Source organism: Urocitellus parryii, chromosome 6, assembly GCF_045843805.1.
Source record: "Urocitellus parryii isolate mUroPar1 chromosome 6, mUroPar1.hap1, whole genome shotgun sequence".
Lineage (NCBI taxonomy): Eukaryota > Metazoa > Chordata > Mammalia > Rodentia > Sciuridae > Urocitellus > Urocitellus parryii.
In genome coordinates, this window is record NC_135536.1 from 14095938 (window position 1) to 14121019 (window position 25082).

General features: G+C 52.2%; 1 protein-coding gene across 1 annotated transcript in view; it reads right to left on the reverse strand.

Annotated features, from left to right (window-relative positions):
• The window catches only part of Dglucy (D-glutamate cyclase), a 51886-nt gene that overhangs the window by 16806 nt on the left and 9998 nt on the right, over positions 1-25082 (reverse strand). Inside the window, 13 exon segments of the mRNA XM_026394251.2 lie at positions 1328-1361; positions 1364-1396; positions 1399-1425; positions 5946-6038; positions 6041-6181; positions 6184-6198; positions 10693-10823; positions 10825-10873; positions 13430-13551; positions 14634-14788; positions 17832-18024; positions 21109-21271; positions 24596-24734. Coding sequence (XP_026250036.2) covers positions 1328-1361; positions 1364-1396; positions 1399-1425; positions 5946-6038; positions 6041-6181; positions 6184-6198; positions 10693-10823; positions 10825-10873; positions 13430-13551; positions 14634-14788; positions 17832-18024; positions 21109-21271; positions 24596-24734 — 1295 coding nt within the window.

A 25082-nucleotide genomic window follows, 5' to 3' on the forward strand; every position in this document is an offset into this window, starting at 1 on the left:
ATGTGGAACATCCCCTGTGCCTTGAGAGGGTGGGCCACCAAGGCAGCCTCAGAATGCACTCCCCAGCCCCCACTGGGAGGCCGATGATGGGGGTGGGAGGAGCTTGACTCTGTGTCTCCCTTAGACCAGTCACAGAAGGAGAGGTGAAAAGGTAAATGGGACGAGAACTACCAGGGAGACCAGTGTGTCCCCCGCTCTGGAGAAAGAGCTGTTTCTGGACATCCCCCCCCACCCACACAACTCACTTGCACGCTCAGCAGGGAGGACTGGTCTTCTAGTCTAGAAGCTTCCACTGTGCCGTGGTCGGCAAGTGCAGCCTGCTCCGTGGAAACCGACTCCTCTTCTCCAGCCCTCCCTCCACCAAGAGGACTTTCTGGGTTCTCCCCAGAGCCGGAGCTATGTGTGACACCAACTGTCTGGGGTCACAAACACCTCTGACCTGCACCGCACATGCTTGCAGCGTCACGCAGCACATCGGATCCTCGGTCAGACTTTTCCTTGGACCTCAGATCCTCAGTATGAGCTCCAGATTCCGCTGTGAGCTGCGATATGGCTATCCCTCGATGCCTAGTGACCTGTGCCTTAACATTCTAAGTGGACATTTGTCAGTGGGTTAGGAAAAGAAATTTCCTGGTCCAAGTCAGCATTTTTTGAAAAGTGGAACTGCAGAGACAGAACAGAAAGCATCAGAGTACAGTGCACATCGTTGATGTGGATCCTGCAGTACTGCAGGAGCGAATGCTGTATTTAAAAATGTGTGTGTGTGTGTGTGCGTATGTATGTGTGTGTGTTTGCAGTGTTAAATGCATTTTGGTGGGTTGTTACAAAAGTGTGCAAAACACTGCATCACAACTTGTGAGATCTGAAGCACAACTCTGCACATGATGAACAGGTGAATTTCAAAATGTGAGACCCCAACACTCAATAAGAAACACTCGTGAACACATGATTTCATAAGAGAATACTTAATATTAACATGCCAGCTTTACAATGCAACGATCATTCCACTATCCAAAGGAGCCAGGGTCCCCCAACTGAAAGGATTTTCTATTTAATAAGTCCTGACCTGTGGTTTGAAACTGCTAATCATTTTTAAAAAATCCTCTTATTCCCTCCCTTTGTCAGAGGACAAGCCGCTTCTCCCTGCTGCCACACACCGGCTGGTTCCAGAGGTTCTGCGGAGCCCTGGCACAGCCGGAGCTCCCCGCCTCTGTGACAGAGGGGCCCTGCAGACCACCTACCGGGGCTGTGCAGAGGCTTTGTGGGGGAGTGAGGAGCACGTGGGTGTTTCCCATAGGACACTTGATCTGGGACGAGACACACATACCTGGGTGACTTGGGGTCCCCATCTTTGCATAGGACCCGTGAGCGTCTTCCATTGATCCACCTTGGTAATTAACATTGGGATCAGTGTCTTCAGATCACCTTGAAGAAAACCGCAAAGGGTGGACACATCAGGCCTGGTGTTAGGTTTTGGAAATTCAAGTTCACTCCCCAAGGGCTCCTTTAGAGGGTTGTCAAGACCACTCTGGAACAATGTCCTCCTGCAGGACGCTGTTGAGTCAGTCCAGGCCAGGACACAGGACCTAAGTAAGCTCTAGGTTGGCAGGCTGGAGGGTGGAGTCAGGCCTGCGTGGATGAGCACATACGTTGCATGTAAGACGCCCAGAACCCCACACGGACCAAGCCTGTGCCAGCCAGGGAAAGTGCTGGGCACACAATTACGTGCCCACGGTGACAGTGTGTGGCCCTCCACTGGGCACTTGACGTCACACTCTCACTTAACTTTCACAGGTCTGTGGAATAAATACCATTGTTATTCCCATTTTATAGAAGAGGAAAACCGAGGCTCAGAGCTACTGAACAGCTTGGGCAAAGCCAAGTATTGGTGTCAGAGTCAGGACTCCAGTTCTCACCCTAATTCCCACCCCCCCCCCACTGCATACCTTCAGGGACATTCAAGAAAGCCCCAGAGACCAAGCCTTGGGTTAGCTACTTATTTGGGAGTGATTTCCAAGATGCATTTGACTCTTGAAAAAAAAGAAAGAAACAACACTTGCTCTAATTATAAAAATAACACCGACTGTGGTAGAATATGAGCAAAATATACACAAAGCCAGCTTTCGCCCGCCTATCTCACGGCCGTTTGGGGTAGAATCTGGTTTATTCATGGGCCCAGGATGAAGGCTTCTTCATGCAGAGCTGGATGGGGACAGAGCTGGGGACAGGGGTCTCCTGCCCGACACTACGGGCCTCCTGGGTCTGCAGGGCTCCAGGTCAGCTCTGTGGCCCTGGACGGCCACCAGGAGGTATTTTGGAGGTGATTCGGCCATCTCCATAATCCCCATCACCGGCTCCTGCACTGTCACGTAAGGCCACTTCACGCTCCGCTCCCTACTCTCTACATTAAGGCCACGCGCTTGTGTCACAAATGCAGCCTCAGGGCGGGGGCTCCTCCCAGGCTCTCCATCCCTCAGCTGCCCCAGGCCCTCTGCAAGCCGCTGGGCCATCCCCGAGGGCCCACCGGGCAGGCTGAGGTGAGGACCAGGATCACTGCCAGAGACCCTGCTGTGGGCCTGGCTGCGGCTCCATCTGAGGGGAAGGCACGAGGTGGTCATCGGGGGACGCTGGTCAGGACAGTCCACCTGTGAAGTGATGGGCCATAACTGGGGGACTGGGGATAGGGGACAGGAGGTCACACAGGCTGAGGGCCCCAGCCCCTCCCTGGGCTGCAGGTGGGATCTCGCTCCACTTCCTACCAGCCACCCCAGCCCTGGGTGTCCCCCTCTGCCAAGTCACCCCACCTACCAGGACGGCCGCGATGGCTCCCTGAGGTGGCGCCTGCCGACTGCCTGGTACAAGGGGGCGCTAAGCACAGGCGGCTCTTTCTCACGTCCTCAGAAGTGGATCAAGGGTATAGGTACCCGTCAGGGGGCCCAGGGGACCAACAGGGCAGAGAACATGGGCATCCCAGAGAGGGTTGGCACCTGAGGAAGGACACGTGGGGACCTCTGAAAGGGACAGAGGGGAAGGTGCGGCCCCTCTGGGCTGCAGGGAAGGTCTCAGGACAGGACGGCCTCCCGCCTTTCCTCCTCTGGGATGTGTCCTGGGCCTCAGTCACCAAAGGACTGAAATCACTGTCATCAAAGGGCCACACGGATTCTTTTCTTCATTCAGATGTAATGAAAGTTTTGCAGAATCCAGTAGAACCATCCCCAGCTCTAAGTCGCGGCCAGAGAGCAGGGTCCAGAGCAGCTGCCGGCCCAGCTCCCGGGAGACCCTCTCTGCCCAAGGCCACACATGGGCTCCTTCTGCTCTCCCTGATGGCTGCTCTCCCTCCCTCCTGCTCCTCTTCTCGGGAGGGGTCCCTGGGGGTAATCAGGTCCTTTGCTCCATCCCTACTTATTCCCGGACTTCCCAGTGTCTTCACTGCGGCTCCCAGGGTGTCTGTGGCTCCCAGGGTGTCTGCAGCTCTCTAAGGCATCCTGGGGACGCAGGCAGCTGTAGGCACTCACCTCCACGTCCACCTCCCACCCAGCTTCTCCACCTGCGTGTCCCGCTGTCATCACACATGTGACAGCCTCGAGCCTGCGCTCCATAAGAAAACTTAACTGTGGAAAAATACGCAAGATATAAAGTTGATCATCTGAACCGTTTTTAATTTGGTGGTACTAAGTGCGTTCACCTTGTGTGATTGTCACCACCACCCATCTCAAGGACTCTCCCCAAATTGAAATTCTGTCCCCTTTCAACACCAAGCCCTCATGTTCCCTCCACCAAGCCCCTGGCAACACGAATTCCACTTTCCATCACTGTGAACTGGACAACTCTGGGTCCCTCCTATAAGTGGAATCATACAGTATCTGTCCTCTCATGACTGGCTTATTTTACTTAGCAAAGTGTCCTCAAGGTTCGTACGTGTTGTGACTTGTGTCAGAATCCCCTCCCTTTTCAAGGCCGAGTAATATTCCGCTGTGCGTCTACACCACATTTTGCATGTCCATCCATTCATCCACAGAGAGTTCGGTTGTTTCCATTTTTTGGCAGCTATGTTATGTGTTTCTTACCACCACTGTGATTAGTGCTGGATGGAGGGGAATCCTATTTTTAATGTTTTAAGCAGCTGCCATACTGCTCTGGGAGCACCTGCCCCATGTTGCTGTCCCAGGGACGGTGCACCATTCTCGAACCCGGATTCTTTTTTTTTCTTTTATGGCTCTGGGGATTGAACCCAGGGACACTCTTCCACTGAACCACACCCATAATTTGGAGACAGGGTCTAGCTCCGTTGCCCAGCCTGGCCTTGAACTTATGATCCTTCTGCCCCAGGCTCCCGAGCAGCTGGGCGGCAGGCTTGTGCCTCGGTGCCTGGCAAACCCAGACTCTTGGTCTACACCCCAGACCTGCTCCACCGTGATTCCCCCCCCCCCCCCCGTCTCAGCTCATCCAGCTCCATCCTCTCAGTCACCCTTAGAGGAAGCCGTGGAGGAAGCAGTCCCCGATGCCCCACGGCACACCCACCAGGTCCCGGGAACTCAGGTCGACGCCACCTACAAGACACCAGCAGAATCCAGCTGCTCCCAACCCCCACCTGGACCTGTGCCGCTCGCCTGTCCTCCTGACTCTGAAGCCAGAGCCTGAGCCAGGGGTGGAGGTGGCGCCAGGAGGCTCCGGGAGGGACCCGATAGCCAGGCCTGGATACCCTACCCGTCCCAAGCCACCCTCACCTCCCACCTTTGGCAACCTGACCAGTCCTCTGTACCAGCCGGGGACCTTCCAGGACCAGGGAGAGCCTGTCCTCCTCTCAGTGGGTTCCCAGGGCCTCACCCAGAATAAAAGCCCAGATGCCCAAGGTGCACCCAGGGGCATTCAGAGGCCTGTGTCCTCTCCCGCACCTGCCAGGTCCCCTCCACCTATGACCTCTGCCCAGGCTGATGCTACCCCCGGGCACTCTTCCCTCAGCCAGCCCGGCCTCCCTCCATCAACCACACGTCACCTTCCCCGCCAGGTCCTCCCTGACCTCCTGTCTGAAGCAGCAGCCCCGCTGGCCCCCACGCCCACTCCCGTCTGCTGCTCCTTCTCCATGTAGTTGTCGCCCTCTAACACAGCATCCTTTTCTCTGATGTGGTTTGTTTTCTGTCAAATTCCAATAAAACACAGGCTCCTTGAGGGCAGGATTGCTGCTGGTTTTGTTCACGGTGCCTGGCACATAGTAGGTGCTCGATACACGTTGGCTGCCTTAGGTGGAGTCTGCGTGCACAGAAACAGCCTTTGGGACAATTCCAAAATAATGGGGCCCTTTAGGGTTGGCCTTGCTGGAGGCGAAGTCCTTTTTAAATGCTGGAAGGAAAAGGCACTTCCCTGAAGGATGCGTGTGGAGGGACGCAGAGAGAGAGGTGGTGGGAAGTGATTAGATTCCCCAGGGCTAGCCCTTGCCTCAAGGTGGAGGCGGCGTGGGGAGCAGGCTTCACACAGCCCTCGGCCAGGCTCAGCACACGGACGGGTCAGAGCCCTGCATCTCCAGCCCCTGCAGCCCTGATCGCATCTGGGCATCTCAGGCGCAGCCCTGGCCATCTGCACAGGCGGGACACTGCAGTCTGCACCTTTCAACCGCCCTGTATTTCACCACCCCTCCCCAACCCCAGTGATCCAGGGCTGAGCTAGGTTGCTGAAGTCCTCGAAGCCTGGCAGAACTGAGTTCAAATCCCAGCTCACCATTCCTGCCTGGGTAAGTCCCTGGCCCTCTTGGAGCCTCCGTCTCTTTCTCTCTGCAAGGGGAATGGCCCTGCGTATGGCAAAGAGTTCTTCTGAGCTCGGAGGAGAACTCCCTGTGTCTAGGGCACAGCCCTGTGCCTGGGTGCCCTGCAGAGGGCTACGCACGCTAACTCCCGCCAGCCTCTGCAAGAGCCTCTCTGGGGAAATAGACTGGGCCCGTCCCTGCTCACCTTGCTCTACAGCGTCTTCAACAAGTTTCCTGTGCAAGCTCAAGGCTCTCTGGCTGACCACCCTGGAGACCCTCCAAGGCCACAGGAAGTGCCCAGGGCCATTGCTCCCAGCGGGTCATTCGTCTCTTCTGGGGGCTCGTGATTGAAATGTGTGGGGAGCCCCATGGTGATCAGCACCGAATGGCCATGGGACAGTGACAGAGGGACCTTCAGCTGCTCATCCTGACAGAGCAGGGCCCGATTCCTCGGTTGCCTAAAGTAGAAAAGTAAAGCATTAAAATAAAACCAACCAATTGTGCTTAAAGTCAAAATTTCATGGTAAGAGTATCCGGGTTTTCACTGTTTCCTCCCTCCCTCCCTCCTTCCCTCCCTCCCTTTCTCCCTCCTTTTCCTCCCTCCATTACTGGGGGTTGAGCCCAGGGGTGCTCAAACACCAAGCTGCATCCCTAACCCTTTTTACTATTTTGAGACAGGTCTGACTAAATTGCCCAGACTAGCCTCAAACTTGCAATCCTCCTGCCTCAGCCTCCCAGAGAGCTGGGATCAGAGGCGTGCACCTCTGCACCAGGCTGCTTTGTGTTTTAAAGAATTGCTCAGCAGGGCCTGGGGCCGGGGCTCATGGTCGCACACTTGCCTGGCATGGACAAGGCACTGGGTTCGATTCTCAGCATCACATATAAATAAACAAATAAATAAATAAAATAAAGGTCTATCAACAACTTAAAAAAAAACAAAAAAAGAATTGTTCACCAGAAAGCATTCCTGTCCCCCCACTTCCCCCAGGGGTGGAGGGCCACTGGGTAAATGGCCGACTGGCCTCCCGTGCATCTAGCCGTGGCTATGAGACTGGCTGTCTCCGGGGACCATTGGTGGGAAGGACGGGTGCCCCCTGGCCTGGCCCCACGCTTCCTGTGCATTTCTCCACTCTCTTTCCCTTTATGGGGGGTGGGATGTTGGCAGCTGGAGCCCCCATCACATGATCTCGGGGCAGAGCTGCTGGGTCCCTGAGTGACTGGGAGCAGAACCCCTTCCTGAAGACCCCAGGACTGTTAGGCGAGGGACTCCTAGGGTGCTTCAGCAAAGCATCTCGGGGCTGTTCGTTACAGCAGCTTGGCAAACCCTTGGGCAACCTTCCCCATCGGGGTACCGACCCCTCTACGCTCCCTGGAGCTCAAAGGAGGCCCTGGAGGGACAGAGACTGTCCTCGGAGGGATCTGAGTCTCCGGTGGGAGCTGTTCTGCTGGGAACCGCCACTCAGCTGTAGCTGGCACCCAGGGGGGCAGCAGGGGCAGGCAGGGCAGCAGCAGCGCACGCTGTAATGGCCACCGCAGCTCAGCCTCCTGGCCGTCACAGAGCATCACGCCCAGCCACACTCGGGTCATCTCAGAGCCAAACAGAGCCCTGTGGGGGACAGCGTGACTAGGAACTTCCACCCTGGCTATGGCTGGAATCCCAGGACCAAAGGGACATTGGTTTGCAGCCATGTGTGGGGAACCCTGGGGATGCAGGGCTGGTACTTCCTGTGGAGGAAATGTCCAGATTGAGAATCTGGAAACCTAATTCAGTGCAGGTGCTCACGAGTCACCTCTGTGTGTCCTTAGCCACACCTCTTGACCTCTCTGAGCCTCAGTTTTCCAAGTGGGAACTAAAACAGTTTTGTCTATATCTTGGATTTGTATATTCCACAGAGACAGCTACCCACTTCTAGTTTGTAGCATACCTAGTAAAGAAATCATGAGTGTGTAGACAAATTTAGTGATAAGGATGTTCACTGTGGTGTTATTTATGGGGTGAAGTACTGGGATATTAATCAAAGGCAGAACATTTCTATAAATAGATAACATTCCATAGAAATATAGTGGAATTCTATGCAAACATTAAGAAGGACGTTGTGGAAGACTGTGATATAGAAAATGTTCACTATATATTCAAAAGTGCAAAGAGCAAGTTATAAAGTAGTGTACTGGAATTCTAGTCCACATGCATGCCTGCAGAGGTTTGAGAGTGAAGAAAAAATTTACTGTCGATATTGGCTAATTGCAATGTGGTTCTGATAAATTTTAGTGCTTTTTTAACTTTCATATATTTTTTTGATGCTTCTATAATGAGCATGAAGTACTGTTGATAAGAGGGGAGAAGAATCACAACTTTTTAAAGGAAACAATCAGGAGGTACTGTATTCCATTGGACATGGTGAGCACTAAGCGGGGAGGGGGTGTTTGGTCAACCAAAATCCCCGCATCCATTTATGATGATTTTATTATCAGTGCAAAAATCATTACTGTCCCCTGTATCCCTGGCATTCCTTCAGATTCTCCAGGGACCTCGTGTGCAAGATCCTTTTAAAAAAAACACCATGTGACTCTCATGCCTGCTGAATAATTCTCAGTGCCCTGGATGCTGTCATGAATCTCCTGTCTGCCTATTTAATATAGTGGCAATCAAAATCATCTATTGTTCTTGAGGATTAAAGATGGTCCTTAGAAGATGAAATCAATACGTCCAGACAGCCATTAATCTGCCTCCGAGCCTCCTGTTCCCAACACGCACAGTCTGCCAGGGCACTGCCTGGCAGCGCTGGGCTTGACCTCTCGCATCACCCTTATTAAGCAAAGGATTCATCCCCTCTGTGGTCAGTACACTTCCCAGTTCCTTTTAATTTTTTTTTTTTTAATTTAAGTGAATGGCTGAGTTAATAATTCCTCTTCCTCCTGAGCCTGTGCTAAGTGGGAGAGCCAACAGCTTGGGCAACAATGTTTGTATGGAAGAAAATACGTGCAAAGTTTAGAAAATATCCACCCAGGGGCTGGGGATGTAGCTCAGAGGCACAGCACTGGCCCAGCATGTGGGTTAGACCCTGAGTTCCAGCCCCAGCAACACACACACACACACACACACACACACACACACGCACGGGCATGCACGCACACACACACACACAATCCACCCAGGATCCACTAAGAGACCATGCACACCTGCCCGCTGCTTGGGAGGGTCCTGGGTCTGCCTGTGGTGGGCTGAACTTACATGTGTTGCACGCAAAGGAGGCCACATCCCCTACAGGAGGAATAAAGGACTGAGCAGACCAGAGACCAGGCGGGAAGCTGGGCCCGGTGGTTCAGTGGGAAGCTTCATGACTGGATGGTCTCCGCTCCCAGCCCCAGGGGACAAAAGCGGCCATTTCTAAGGCTGGTCTGCTCTGTCAGATTCCGGGCTACAGTGCCGCCAGCAGGGGACAGGGTCCCAGGCTGTCTGCTCCAAGGCCCTGCCAGGAGCTGTCCTCTTACACTGTCACGGGAAACAGCTTTGTCTGGGTCCTGAGAGTCTGGCCCAAGAATGCACTGCCCCGGACTGGCCTCACCCCTCTGTGCTCCGTGGGGGCCGTCCACCATGGATCGGATCCAGGAATCCCTTGGGATTCAGGAATCCCAGGAATCCCTTGGGAAACGAAGGTGCAGAAGAAGGGGTGGACTGTGAGCCAGGGGGTGACGGAACCTCCCTCTACCTGCCCAGGTGATGCCGTGACGTACCAGGTGATCAGACTCCAATTTAGCCAACACGGATAAATCATGGGCACTGGAGCCGGTGGACATGGGTTCAAGCTCTGCTGGACCAACTGGGAGGTTATGTGGACTTAGACGAGTTTCCTAAACTCGTGTGCCTCGGTTTCCTCGTCTGTTAAGTGAAGTTAACGACAGCTGTCTCGAGGCACTGGCAGAATTTAATAAGATGGACAGGTAGTGCTTTCAGCATGATGCTTGGCACAGAGTGACGCTCAGGAATCTTCCCCAAGCCCAGGAGGGAAGCACGATTGCTGGAAGTCCCGTCCCACTGACTCCAGGTGGCTCTTGAGAACACAGACCCCGGGAACCCAGGCTGCCATTCCCAGACAGCGGGCGAATCAGCGCCCTCTGCTGGCCGCCTGGGTTCCGCTCCTGGAGGTAGGTGGAGGGGAAGTTCACAGCCCCCAAAGGCCCTAAGCCAACCTCTTCCTCCTTGGAATCAGCAGCCGCCTGGAGGATCCTAGAGCCTGTCCCGCGCCCATGACTCACAGACCGCCGGAGGGCCGTCCCTGCCGTCCCTTCCCTGAGGCACAATGTACACTCTAGAGGTTGGCTGGAAGCTTGTGAGGCTGTAGCCCTCCCAGACCCCAAGGGGGAGCCGTCCAGCCCCCACCTCCACCTTCTGCCCAGTGTAAAAGTCCAATCTGTGTCCAACCCAGGGCAGCGGCTCTAACGGGGGAAAATCGGGCACCTTAATGAATACGTGGGGAGCCTCTTTTAAATGGGGGCAGTTGCCCCTAGAAGCCGCTCTCCTTTCTTTCTCTTCTGCCCGGCCCCTTAGGTTCTGGGTAGCAAGGTGCCCAGCGGGCACACCCTCCCCTCAGGCTCCTTCCTGTGTTCAGTGCTGACATTTAGAACAGCAACGAAAAGTCATAAGGAAAAAAGATCACCCACCGCCCACCGCCTAGAGGAGATGGCCAAGTTACGTCGGGGTGCATTGACCTCAGCCTCCTTGGGATTCACATGCAGGATGAGCATTTAAAACACTCATACTGTGGGCTCAGTTTGCAGAGTTTTTTTTTTTGTGTGTGTGTGTGTTGGGGGGGGGGGATAGAACCCAGGCCTCATGCCTCTTGATGGTGAAGCGTTCCACCCTGCAGCCCGCCCACATCCTGCCCTTCTCCCTGAGCACTGCAGCAGGGAAGAGTCTCCCCAGGTCACTGGGTGTGACTGCTCTGCCTTACCTGGGTCTATGGAGATGGTCGCCTCCAGTCCTCTGATCTTCTGAACAGTGGAAGCTGACGCAATGCTACAGTGCAGAGGGTCTTGGGAAACGGGGTGGACCTCTGGGGTTGCCTCAGGGCTGAGACAGCTGGTCGGTCGTTACCGTGCATTCTGGAGTGCTGGTGAAAGCCACTGGAGCCTCTGCAGCCCACGACAGGAAGGACTGGGCCCGGCCACTCTCCCAGGTAAGGCAGAGCAGTCACACCCAGTGACCTGGAGAGACTCTTCCCTGCTGCAGTGCTCAGGAAGTGGGCGGGCTGCAGGGTGGAACGCTTCACCATCAAGAGGCATGAGGCCTGGGTTCTATCCCCCCCCCCCCCCCCCCCCGCCACACACACACACAAAAAAAAACTCTGCAAACTGAGCCCACAGTATGAGTGTTTGCCCACTGTGGATGGCAAGATGGCACCCATGCCCCACCTTGGCCTGTGCGGCACCAAGACCAGAGCTTAGGACCGAAGGCCCATTCAGACATCTGCCTCGAGTTTTAGGAAAGCAGAGATAGTGTGACAAAAGAAGGGAGGTATGGTCACAGCTGGAGCCAGCGCTGAAGCCATGGAGACCACCAAGTGTTTACAGAGCATCTCGGCGTCTCCGTCTGCTTTCCAGGGAATGTTAGATTGGCTGCGAACACTGGGAACGTGGTTTCTATTTTTCTCGTAGCGCTTATATTTTGCTTCAGCTTATGCTAATTTTGTTCTTTAAGAAGACTCTCTCCTACTAGATCGCAGGCCGTGCGAGGTGCTGCAGCATAGTTACTAAGGAGCAGCTTCAGCTTGGCAGGCACACTCGAGTTTGAGATGTGACTCTCTCCTTTCTACACTTATTTCCTCGATTATAAAACAATGATAATACCTGGGGGGGGGGCGTTGTCAGAACTAAATTGGAAAATGCACATAAAAGTGCTTAGCCAGGTGCCTGCCACAGAGTCAGCCCTCAGTAAAGGCTGGTTTGAGTTGCTGCACCAGATACGGTATCTCAGCTTCTCTCCTTGCTCCTGGCTCCTGGCTGCTGAGTCCTTACTCTACTTAACCTGCCCTTTCTGCCTTCAGTGGTTATTATTGTCCTTGGGCAGGCTACTTTCACCCAGCTGAGTGCTCCTCGGGAGGAGGAACCATTGCTTATTCATCTCAGAATTCCTTGCACATAATAGGTGTTCAAAAAACATAGAGGTGAATTGAGTAACAATGTCTCGGATTCATGTAACAGTAGAATTTCTTAGGTGTAAAAGAAAGTCAGAGCCAGCCCATGTTTCAAAAGGAAAACCTACTGCTAGGTACACACCTTCCAGACGTGACGCATGCAGGGAAGGACCACCGGGTCTGCCGGGTGCTGTCGTTGTTTCTCTGTGTTTTAGATAGCACTGAACATGGCCACTCCAGAGCCATCACCCATCAGAACAGTCAATTGCTAATCAGAGTTTAAAGGTCGAAGCTGAAGAATGATTCAAGTTTGTCCTGACTGATGATGTCATTTGTTCTCATTTGCAATCAGACACACAATTACCACCGGAGCCAAAGGGCTGGAGTGTATGGGGCGGCCTGTGGCAGTGGTTCTGCAGGGTATCCCGGTGTCCGATGGCAGGGGACCAGAGACTGCTGTGCTGTGAGGCTGTGTGCACAGCTCCCTCAAACCCCACCCCAAAATGATCCCAAGCTCTCCGAGGGCTCCATCTGGTCTCATGCAGCTTTATATTCCCAAGATCTGGGTCAGGCCTGGAACATAGTAGGTATTCAATGAACGCATGTTAAATAAATGAATAAATAGCATCCCAGGGATCTTGGCATATCTTTTCACCTTATTACAGAGAATCTTTTCTTGTTACAAGTACTGACAGCCAAACTCTCAAGAATGCTTCCAAAATAAGCTAAAGTAACACTAAGTTCTATTTCTTCTAGAGCAAGTGTGGCTGACCAGGCCAGAATTTTCCTGGCTCTAAGACAATGGGTTGCAACGATTATTATTTTTATTGTTTCTGTAATGTTCCAATTTTGCTGTGAACTGCTGAGGGTGCCCTCAAGTGTCTCTTCATTGTAATATCACTCGAGCTCTTTGAAAAAAATGTACTGACAGTGTTTTCAATTACCTGGTTAAGTACAATTGGCCTCTGTATTTCAATTGTGAATTGAAAATAGTCTAAAGGGGGAAAAAAACTGTGTCTGTACTGACCATGTACGGACATTTTTTTCTTGTCATTATTCCCTAAACAATACAGTGTTCAACTACTTAAGTATTTACATCATATTAGGTCATAAAGGCAATTTAGAGATGACAAAGTATACGGGTGTGTGTATGTGCAGGTGATATGAAAATATCATCACTTATAAGGAACTTGAGAACCCATGGATTTTAGTATCCTGGATGGGGGGGGTTTCCTGGAATCCGTTCCCCTGGATACGGAAGGATGTCTGGACAATGTGAAATGGTTTGGTTAGTTTTGTTTCTTGGTTTTGCATCTTGTGTTCAGGGCCCTGCGAACCTCCTGTTGGGATGAGCTGTGAGTCTTTAGAGATGGAAATGTATTTGAGCTCTGAGCTGCTCTGGCGAGGAAACCCAGCCTGGGGTGAAGGACGCAGAGAGTCTGGTTTTGGGCTTTGGTCTGGAAATGGTTGCCCTCTAAGCCTCTGCTTTCAAGAACTCAGGCCACTGGCTCTGCCCTAGGTCAGAAGTAGGTGCCCCCTTGTGCCCCCAACGTACTGCAGCTGCTGACAGCTTCGAGACTGGTCAGTGGAGAAGGCCAGAACCCTGGGATGTCCCCTGGCCGCCACTCCACGGGCTCCCCGTAGTCAGGCCTGGAGAGTGCTTTGATCCCAACAGTTCTCCAGGCGGAGAGAGAAAAAAATTGGTGACTCCCTGGCAGGTGCCCTCCACCTTCAGTAGCGCATGGTTCTTTCTCCAAAAGGAACCCTAGTCTCAGGTTTATCTCAAATGGTATTTGAGGAGGAGGAGAAGGGGACTAGGAGACTTTCCAACTCAGGATATCCCATAACTTGTGGCCCATCTTGGCTGATATGGTTCCAGAAACCAGAAACTCAGACTCCATGATGTGATTCCCGGAAGGCATTGAGCCCGATGCTCTACTTTCATTGCAGATTGTAACGAAGCCAGCGTTTGCCAGTTTTTCTCGACACAGACTGAGTCCCGTGGCACAGAAACTCTGTTGCTTACCACCAATAGCACCTCCAACCCCGAGTGGCCGTCATGGTGGACAAGGACAGGGAAGATGGACGCTAGGCCTGCTCAGCAGACCCCCCTCCTGGTGGGTGGTCCTAGCCTGTCTTTACATGAGGAAGGCAGCAAACGCTGATTGTGTTCTCACAGAAGCCAAGGTTTGCATAATTTAAAAAAAAAATTTTTTTTTTTGGTACACAGCTGGGCAAGCTCTGTACGCGGGACCTGGGGCCAACACCAGGCTCTTATCAGGCCTTCTTCGAGCTCCAAGAGGCCTGGGCAGCTTCCCAACTACAGTCCTTCACCCCTGGATCCTTTTACTCACTTTCAGATTGAGGTCATACTCTGGGAAACAGTGGATTTCAGCTCCAGGGAAAATCTGGAACAGAGCCTTCTCTGCCCACATATGCCACTGACCAGATTAGAGGCGGCTTTGAGCTCAAATCTTGGGACAAAGAGTCCTGCTGCCACCCTCTGTTTCCCCCAGTTTCATTTGAAGTTCACAGGGGCTTCACCATAATCAAGGATCCCAGTGAGTGAGGCTGGCAAACCCGCCAAGGGCAGCAGCGTTAAACCTGGGGGCCTCTGTATACCCAGCCCTGGGGCCCTCCAGGACCCTCTGGGTCTCCTCCAGGCCCTGCAATCCCCACCCCTCCCCCCAGGCCCTGGGAACAAGGCAAGTTCCTGAGTCCTCCAAGGCACTGTGAGAATCATGAACAAGTCTGGGCACTGATCTGGGTCACCGATGTGAAAGGATTGTCCTTGGTCACCTCCCTTGGAGCAAGTGGCCTGCAGCAGCCTTTCCAGCTTGTCTTTGGGAACAGGCCTCACTGTGGCCACCAGAGGGCAGCAGAAACCAGCCACAGGGGCACCAGGCACTGTTGTCTGTCAAATCAAGTAAAAAAATGTCAGAAAACCTTCTTAGCCCAGATCCAAGCCCTGAGCACCCAGAGTTCAAGGCAGCTGAATGAAGGGGGAGGTCCCAGGAGCTGTGATAAAAATTCGCCTTCTACTTGGAGGTGACATAGAGATGGGCATGTTTGCTGATAACCACTGGTTTAAAACAGCGAATCCTAACTTTTTATGTGCCATGGATTCCTTTGGGGGCCTGCTGCAGCTACGGACGCCCTGTGGTTATAAGTCATGCTGTTAACCACTTTAAAAAAAATTCATAGGATTCCAGTGGCAACCAGCTTTATTGCAACATGAAGTTACTAAATTCTCTAAAAAACGTGAGGCCACAGTACGTGTGCTTTCCCGTCAACTGCTTCAGGAACCAAATGGTGATCTACAACCACTGTGAGTCTGAAGAGTGATCCGTGTGGGATACTTTTGACATTCCAGGAAGGGCTGTGATGAAGATATCTGTGATTTTTTTTTTTTTTTTTTTTTTGGCAATCAGGTCTGCTGGTAAGGCGGCCGCGTGTTGCTGACTTTCATAACTAAAGGAAACCCTGTGCCTCAATTTGAGGTTATAAAAATAAAAAGGGTTTTTTTTTTTCCCATCCAATTTCATGGACCCTCTGAATTTTCTCCATGGATCTCAAGGGACCCGTGGACCCCAGACAAGGAACTTCTGAGAGAATCACAGGTGAAGAGACGCAAGGGAGCAGAATATCCCATCAGGAGCTGGTGCTGTTCCAATCCCAGATTCCACATGGGAAAGAGTCGTCCAAAGTCCCCGGGGCCCTGCCTCACCCCGTCTCAATAGAAGTCGCCCAGGGTGACCGGTGCCTTTCACTGCCGGGGTGTGTGTGTTCTCCCTCCTCAATGGTTTCTGGTCCCTGCAGTGGGGCTTATGGAAGATCTAGGACGCGGCCAGAACTGTAATCCCCCAGGAAAGCCTTGGCGGCCACCTCAAGGGCTTGCTGTTCCCCTCTGGCGGCCGCAGGATGAACCTGGGTGTGCCTGCCAGCCTAGCGTCTGCGGAACGGCCCTGGGAGAGGGACAGGTTCCATCCCAGGGCCACTGGCAGAGCCAGGAGCACTCCCCAAGGCCAAGGGGCCTCTATCTGGAGGTGGCTTCTCCTCCTGGCTGACAGCAGGATGGCTGCCTGGCCACCTGTCCAGGACCCAGGGACAGGGGGGTCGCGGTGAGGCCTCGGGGACAGTGAGGTAGGGTACCAGTGCAACCACGGCCACGTGAAGCACATGATGTGGACACACTTGCACCTCCACGAGGCGTCCCTCAGTGATCACACCTGCCTCGTTGACATAGTATAGATGGCAGACAGGGGTTCCAGGTTCCAGTTGGCTTTGGGACTTGAGCAAGTGTCTGTTTGTCTCTCTGTCTCTCTCTGCCTCAGTTTCCTCGTCTCAAATGAGAGGCTGTGTGTGATGAGCCATAGGCCCTCCCAGCCCTCACCTACTCCAATGCTAGTAAGTTCCAGGGCTGGACCCTGCTTTGGGGCCCAGCCAGCAGCCGTAGCACCATCCTACCCTTCCCCAGTTCAAGAAAACCTGTCGGGCACATGGTTCCCTGTGAAAGGCAGCACAGACTGTGGACACCCTTGTTTCTGACCAGAGGCAGCTCAGGCCTCTCTGGCAGGAGCCCAAACCAGACATTTTAATAAACGTTGCAGGGCTCAGGGTGAAACCTCCGATCTGAGTCCTTCATGAATAAGGAAACCTGCAACGTCACCATCTGCACTGACCTAGCAGTGAGAATGCTCAGACATTCCTGTCCAGGAAAGGGTCTGTGGAATGCCAGGCTAGTCCTCTCCCACGGACAGGATAGGTGATGGCTGGAAGGAAAGCCCAGAGGCACAGGGAGGGGTTACAACATCTAACAGAGGCTCAGCCCAGGGGCCACCAACTGCAGTGCAGTTGCCTCCAGCCAAGAACAAGACCAGGTTTTCCTGATACAGACATAACATAGCAGCTAGTGGCCGGCAGATGCCCTGCCACAAATCCCCGGGCATTAGCATAGCCAGCCACATTTTCCCTGAAGAGATGTGCACCTGAACCAGGGAGGTGTTTGAAAAACCTCACCGAGGGGCCCTCAATTAAAAGACCCAGACACATTCCAGACAGGTTTGGTGGACGCGGTTGCAATGCCCTGCCAAGAAGGGCCACATTGGATGTCACGGCAGTACTGGAGGTGGGTGGGCGAGAGGTTGGCTCAGAGGCGAACGACTTTTCCTGGGTTGCAAAAGTGGCTGAGCTGGGGACAGAACTTAGATTTTCTGCCTTCTGTGCCAATGTTCTCCCCACTACAGGAAAATGCAAGCTGACCCACATTTTCAGGCTGAAGTAGCACCCCCTTTCTCCCCAGAAAAATCTTAACTGGGCTTCTCCAGAAATCTTCACCATGGCTGGCTGATTTTAGAACTGTCAGGAAAAGAGTCTCTGCAAAAGAGTCCAATGTAGACAAACTTCCTATTTTCATGTCGCCCTGTTTTACTGGGCCACTAGCTGAGAAGATACCAGCACTCCAGGTGCTGGACACCCCCTTACTAGTTGTTCACAAACGTATCCAGTATAGGACTTTGAAGAATTGTGCAAACAAGGCCTCTGGCCTTGAGCTGGACTTCACAGAGATGTCTACATTCCTAAGATAAGAGAAGTTACCAACCGGGCTCCATGGTAACAGCTGGCAGGGGGAGGAAAGAAAGGGGAGAAGAAGCTCCCCCCTTCTCTTCTCAGGTGTGGTCCTTGAAGGGTTAACTTGCCCAAACCAGTGAAAGAAAAAGCTGCTTCTATGTGAACTTCTGCAGACTGTGAACTTCTGAAACCCCCCCTCCCCTTACAGCTGGGTATAAAACTCTGAAATTTCCTGAACTCGGGGTTCAGGGATTGATTGATTACAGCAAAAGCTGTGCCCTCTGCACCTGGCTGCAGCTAACAAAAACTGTTTCCTGCTATCATTGATGCCCTGCCTGTCTGTCCCTACAACAAGGCCTCTCTCTGCTGGCGGGTTGTGTGCCTACCTTGTATGCTCCTGCGTGGCTGAGACCTTTTGGGTCTCTCCCGGGGAGCCCCACCTTCTCCAAGGCCCTTTCCAGGGAGAAGCTGCAGTCTAAGATGAAGATCACCATGTCCTTCAGCTGCTCCAAGTACTCCCCCTGCGAGATCAGAGAGCCCGTGCAGTCACCAAATTCATATTTCTGGAACTGGGGAAGACTGTCCTGGGGACACAAGGCAAAGCTCATAGGCCCCAGACCCTCCATAAGGTCCTGGGCAATGGATTTTTTAAAAAGGACTGGGGTGAGCAAGGGGGCTTCCAGGGTTGAATTTTCGGGCCCACTTTCTTGGTGGCAAGGTCAAGAAAGCGGTTTTCAGCAGAGGCCTTGGTGGGCACCCTTGAAACATGACCAGATTGGAGGCTACTAAATCGGCATGCATAACAAGTAGCCCCCACCACCCCATTAAACTTCCTATAACCCCACCCAAGACCAGCCAAGCCAGCAAGAAAAAACAATGGTGCTCTCTCTGCCATGGAGGTGGGGCCAGCAGACCACACGGGACAGAGGACAATATCTCCAGGAAGCTTTCAGAACCAGCAGAGTGTGAGTCCTCTCTCTCTCCTTACAGAAACTCTTCTGTAGGATCTATGGTCCCGAGCCTGTTCTTCACTCACTCCCAAATCATCACGCTTTTGCTCCTTGCTAGACCACGCTGGGTGACAGAGCTGTAGCAATAGACAGGACACCATCCCAGTCCCTAAGTAGCTCCTGATCCTACGCTGGTTGGTGAGAATGCATTGGAAACAGATGCTTGCAAAACAGAGCAGAAGTGGTAACAGGTTAGGCAGAGGAGTGACTCAGGGAAGGGAGAAACCCACTCTTTCTTATTATAATAGTTTGGAACTGGATTGTCCCCCCAAATCCATGCATTGAAGACTTGGTTGCCAGCCTGTGTTCTATTGGGACATAGAGGAATCTTTAGGATATGTGGCCCAGTGGAAGGAACTTAGGTCATTGAAAAGGATATTTACCCCCTTCCCCTGCCCCCTGCTTCCAGGCACCGTGAGGTGAGCAGCTCTGCCCCAACATGCACCCTCTGCCACCATGTTCTGCCTCATCACAGGCTCAAAAGCAACAGCACCAGTCATGGTCTGAAACCACAAGTCCAAATAAGCCTTTTCTCCTTGTAAGTTGTTTATGTCAGGCATTTTGTTACAGTAAAGGAAAGCCAACCATGAAGGAGTTGGTGCTGGGTGTTTAGGCATAAATAGGAATTTTCCAGTCACACAGGGGGAAAGCACGTCGAGGCAGAGGGAACAGGATGTGGAAAGTGTGGGGGCATCCAGCACTATGGTCCACTGGGGGCTCTGCTCCAGGAGTCTCTGAGTTGGTGGTACAGCAGGAATCAGGGGAGCAACCTCAAGGATCAACCTCAGCCCCCTGGAGTCTCCATCCCTGGAGTTCACAAAAGATACTGACAGGAAGTCCCTGGGGTGCTGTCTGTCTGAAGAGAGGGTTGGGGACGACTAGAGTATCTGGGTCTGAGCAGTTCAGCTGGGTCCTGAGATTGGCTAAGGTGTAGGCCACAGGAAGGCTTTGAAGAACTTCAAACAGGAAAGTCATGTGACCAGATTTAGATTAAGAAAAAGTGAGAGTAGAAGATGGAAAGGGGAGGAGAAGGTGAGACTAGGGCAAGGAAGGCAGTTACAAAGTCTGTTGGTCTAGGCGAAGGAAGATGTGAGCCACAGTTAGCCAGGGGCGGGGGATGAGGACTCACTGGAGAGGAATTATGGAAGTAGAATCCCCAGGGCCATTTATTAGACGTGTTATAACTAGCTAGTACTAAGCTGTATATATGCTGTTTTTTCTTAAATATCTACTCCGTGTGAGTCAGCTTTCAGTCACTGTGACAAAACACCTAAGAGAATCAACTTACAAAGACGAAGATTTATACTGGTTCATGGTGTCAGAGGTGTCAGCTCTTGGTGGCTTGTCCCCATTACTGTGGGCCTGCAGTGAGGCAGAACATCATGGAGGAGAGCCCATGACAGAGCAGAGCTGCTCACCTCATGGTGGCAAGGAAGCAAAAAGAGTTCTTGCTTTTCTAACAAACCCCTTCTCCCAAAACCCATTCCAGGATGGGTTCATCTACTGATGGATTAATCCATTGATGGAGTCAGAGCTCTCATGAACCAAGCATACCCCAACAGCCCCACTTCTAAACAAGAGGACCAAGCCTTCAAGACCTGAGATCTGGGGGACCTTTAGTTTCAAACCATAACACACCCCTAGGATAAAGTTTAATTTATCAATTAGGCACAGTAAGAGATTAGCAATAATAACTAATAATAAAATAGAACCATTATGACAATTAGCTGTGTGGTGGTTTGAATTTGAAATGCTCCCCTAAAAGCTCATAGTTATCACTGCAGTGCTGTTCAGTGGTGAGAAGATTGGATTGTGGGAGCTCAGACCTCATCAGAGGATCCATTTGTTGATGGATTAATAATTTGAATGGACTCCTGGGTGGTACCTAGAGGCAGGTGGGGCACGGTTAGAGGAAGAAGGTCACTGGAGCGTGGGCTCAGGGACTCTATCTTCCTCTCTCTCTCTGTGTCTCTCTCTCTCTCTCTGCCTCTCTCTGCTTCCTGGCTGCCATGAGCTGACCAGCTTTCCTCTGTCCTTCCGCCATGATGTTTCGGCCTTGGAGCCAGCCAGCCATGGACTGTCTCTGAAACTAAGAGCCCAAATAAATCTTTCCTTAAGTTGTTCTTGACAGGTATTTTGGTTGTCACTATGAAAAGCTGACTAACTCACACTGTTAATAACAGTCGCTTTAAACGTTGAATTGTTTATTTCTGGAATTCTCCACCTCGTATTTTAGGCCTCAGTTGACTGTGGACAACAGAGGCTGTGGACACGGAGACCCTGGATGAGGGAGGATGCTGTAGTTGAAAAGTCCGGGTGAATCACACAAGGCGGGTGATGTCGGCCGCTGGAGGTTAGTGACCGAGGTGTGTTCCTTTTCTTCTTAACCCTGCCCGGGCAGCTTTCTGGAGTGAGTGATGAAGTGACAGATGGCAGTGCCCAAGGGATCTCTCCTGGCCTGGACTTTCTTAGAAATCCCCAAATTTTACCCTGATGTAGAGGCAAGGGATGGGATCAAGAGATAGGGGAAAAGTGGGAACAGTAGGAAGGGCAGCTCAGTCTGGGCAATAGTCATGAGCGAGGCCCTGGGCCAGGCACTGTGGGGTCCTCAGGGCTGGACAGAGGGCTTTTGTGGCCACTCCCAAGCTTTGACTCCAGGAACCTGATGCCTGGGACAGCACCCAGGGTGAGCCACATCCACTTCTCTGGCTCACTTTGGCTCAGCAGGGGCAGAGGACCACTGTTGGCCTGGCAGAACCTCTCGAAGGCTGGCACCAGGGACCTGTGCAGGACCACCAGGCTGGCTGGCCGGAACCCTAGGTTGGATGGGAGGAGGGACAAGGGCCCACTGAGTTGCTGCCTGGCAGACCCTTTTAAATTTCACTTTTTTTTTCCAGTGCTGGGGGTTGAACCCAGGGCCTTGGGCATGCTGGGCAGTGCTCTGCCGCAGCCCTTTACTTTACTTCTGATTACAACATTATAGACATCAGGGAAGATGCCCGAAGGCGTCCAGCTTGGTGAATTTTCACAAAATGAACATAGCGTGTCACCAGCATCCAGACCAAGAGACAGACATTATCAGCGCCCCTGAAAGACCTGCTCCTGCCCTCCAGCCACCGCCCCCTGCCAGGTTGGCCACTCCCCTGACTCCTCACACCACACATTCCTTTGGCCTTTCTTGGACTTCATGCAGTGAAACCACACACTAGGTGCATTCTGAGTCTAACTTCTTTCACTCCACATTACACTTGGGACGATCTTGAATATCATTGTGTTAAAACTGTCCGTCTCCCTTACTGATGAGCATATGCATGTAATTCTGGCCTGTTGCTAATGACATTTGAGGAGTTTCCAGGTTGGGGGTGCTAGACACTGTGCCCCCGTGAACACTTTAGCATATGCATTTGGGGGTACGTGTGTGCGCGGCTGTTTGGCAGGTACCTGGGTTTGTGGGACAGATGTAGTCAGCTTCCCACGGTGGCCTTGGCCATGTGCTGCCAAAGGCGTGGTGGTCCCAGTCCTTGGCATTGCCTGCCTTCCTGCCTTCCATGTTTGCCATTCTGGCGGCTGTGGAGTGGCGCCACCCTGTGGTTGTCACACACATTGCCCTGGTGTGGCTTGGTGCCTCTTCACCTGTGGCATCGGCCATTGGTAGATCCTTTGGGGAAGGAATCTGATGGGTCTTGTGTGGGACAACCAACTGCCAAAAGGCCAAGGAAGCCATTATGCTCTTCAGGACTATGAAAATGACCCGGAGCAACGGAGGAGGGGTGACAGTCAGCTCAGAGTCTCCCTACCCTACCTGCTGCTTCTTCCCTCCCCAGCCTGTTGTGAGGATAAATTGGATTTTTAATACAACAAATCAGGGAGGCTTTAGATGCACAAAGCTTCTTTGTTCCCTTTTAATTAAATGTACTTCGGGGGTACTATGTTTAGGTTTTGTGTTTTTTCCCCCCTGCTGGAGATGAATAGAAAAGTCCCCAGTTGTCCCCCTTAGTGACAAGACGTGGAACAGAGGCCTCACTGTTTGGTGAGGGCTCTCTCCTGCCTGCTGTGATCCCTACAACCCGGGTCTCCCAGGCTCCACCTGACTTTGTCTTTGAGGAGAGAAATGAAGTGATTTCTCTGAGTCTTTTACCTAAAAATCAATATTTTAAAACTTAATAAGAGTGATGGAGAGGAACTCATCTTTACATCCTCGTCTGATTTAAAGCCCCAGGGAGAAGTCCAGGCTGGCGTTTTCCAGCCATTGGGTACGGTGAGCTTCTCTGGCCCCTCAGGATTTCCCAACAGGTGACGTGGACGGAGTGCCCTACTTACCTTAGCTCAGGCAGATCTCCCTCCCGAAGGTAATATGGGGGATTCTATTGCTACCTTCATTTTGGAAGAGGAGGCTTGGAGAGGTCACACAGCCCCCCCACATCTCCTCGACCAGTAGGGGCAAAGCCGGGGTCCACACCACAATGTCTGATCTGGGGGTCTAAGGCCCAGCTCTTCCACCCTAGTGCACCCCGAGGCCCCTGCAAGCTGGTTTAAGCTAGGGTTTGCTGATTGCATAAATGACTACGGCTCTCTGTAAATGACGCTTCCCAGCTCTTTTGCAGTGGACCCTGGCCTTGGCCATGAGATTTGCTTTAGGGAACAGGATGTGAGTCAGTGATTGCGAGGGGTTAATGTTTGCGAGGACATTAGGGCTCACCTTCACTGGAGTCCTCAGCTACTACGGAGAGAAGTTTGGCCACTCTTGTTGGAGAGGCTTCATAGCCAGAAGCTGGCTGTTCCAGCCATCCCAGTGGACACCAGACATGTAAGGGAGAAGCCATTTGGCTGGTCCATCTCCATCAGATACAGTATGGACAGAGGGATCCCTCCACCAACCCAGCCTTGGTTGCAGAGTTGTGGGAATTATGGTTTTAAGCCACGATGCTTTGGGGTGCTTTGTTAGGCAATAACACATAACGGTTAGCCCACAAACAGAAACAAAGGCCAAACATGTTGATAAACAAAACGAAGACTGCCTGTTCTAGCGAGTTCTTTAAGTAGTGTTACTAGTTTTCTCTTTGGTATTTGCACCATTACCAGGAAGGTCTGCTTTTATTGTGAAATTTTTCTGGGACTTAGGTCAGTGACAAATTCGGTATGTGTTCTCTCTTGCAGGGAACTTCAGGACCGTGGGTGTCCCCCTGGGAGAGGGTAGGGAGATGGGTGCTACCCAGAGAATAAGGCCAGTCAAAGGTGGGGAGACTGGGGCCTGGGATGTGTCTCAAGCAGTAGTGCGCTCATCTGGCATGCGTGCGGCCCTGGTTCGATCCTCAGCACCACATACCAACAAAGATGTTGTGTCCGCCCAGAACTAAAAAATAAATATTAAAAAAAAAAAAAGGTGGGGAGACTTGGTCTGTGTCAAATCTGATTGGACTGCAGTGTAACCTGGGGTACTCTTCCCAGAAGGGACAGCCCCTTGGTCATCGGAGCCCACGGGCAGTTCTCCTTCTGGGGCTGAGCTGAGGAAGCAGCAGTGGGTGACCTGAGACCCCTCCCAAGGCTTCCTCACCTCTGGGAAGCTAGGTAGTGACCAGGGCTAATCGCCCTCTGCTCTTACATTCTGCTCCTCTGCAGAAGCTCTAAGTCTGGGGGAGGTCTAGACCCTACTTAATTGATATTTCCAGAAAAAAAAAAAAGTTTTCAATATCTTTGAATTTTATTATTATTTTAATTTTACAAGTTTTATGAGGAATAATGTGAAATTTTGATACATGTATTCAGTGCATAATGATCATGATATTCTAAAAGCCATAATCAGGTCTTTTTCACGGCGTCCCATAGCTTGGATCTGTAACAAGTGCCAGGTGTCACCTCTTTGAAGGTGTTTTACGTGTCCTCCTCATTTAATAAAGTTTACCCTTACTTACTCCTTTTCAGTTCATTTTTCTTCATGTCATGTATCCTTGGAAGTTAATTAATCTATTGGTTTATTTTCTATATTTCTTGCTAGAAATTGTCCCGGACCTGTGGGTGATTGGCAAAGTGAGAGAAAGGGTCATCAGCTTCTGCTGGTCCTTCCGTGCTCTGATTTAGCCTATTTACATAATGACAACCCCCATGTCCAGCAATTTTCAAAAGCACCTGGTGCCACTCACCCGCAGCCGTGTTGGCTGTGTTTCTGATGTTTGCTTTCTTTTGTAGACTCAAGCTCCTTGATCCTAGGGCAGAGGGAAGGTTGGGCCTCCGGGGGAGGATGAAGGATGTCATACCTTCTGTGACTGGGCCACGGGGACTCTGGGTGGGGGCAAGAGGGGAACAGGTTCGCAAGCACAGCCTCCACCCCAGGAGGTGCCCGGGCAGCATCAGCTCCCTCCTCCTGCGTATCTGGGGTGATGTTGTCCAGAGGAAGTTCTTCCCCTGCTCAGATCTGTTTTGGGGTGACTCTGCCTGACCTGGGGTGTCCTCCCTCCGTCTCTGAAGGACTTTCCCTTCCTCAGAAGCACTCAGAATCCCTGTGTTTGTGGGTGGCCGACAGGCTGGCATGGCCTCCTGGCTCTCAGAGCCATCTGGCCACTTGTCTTGACTTGGAGTCTCAGTGGCCTCCTAGTCTGCTTGACCCTCAACTCCTTTCTCTCCCCTGGG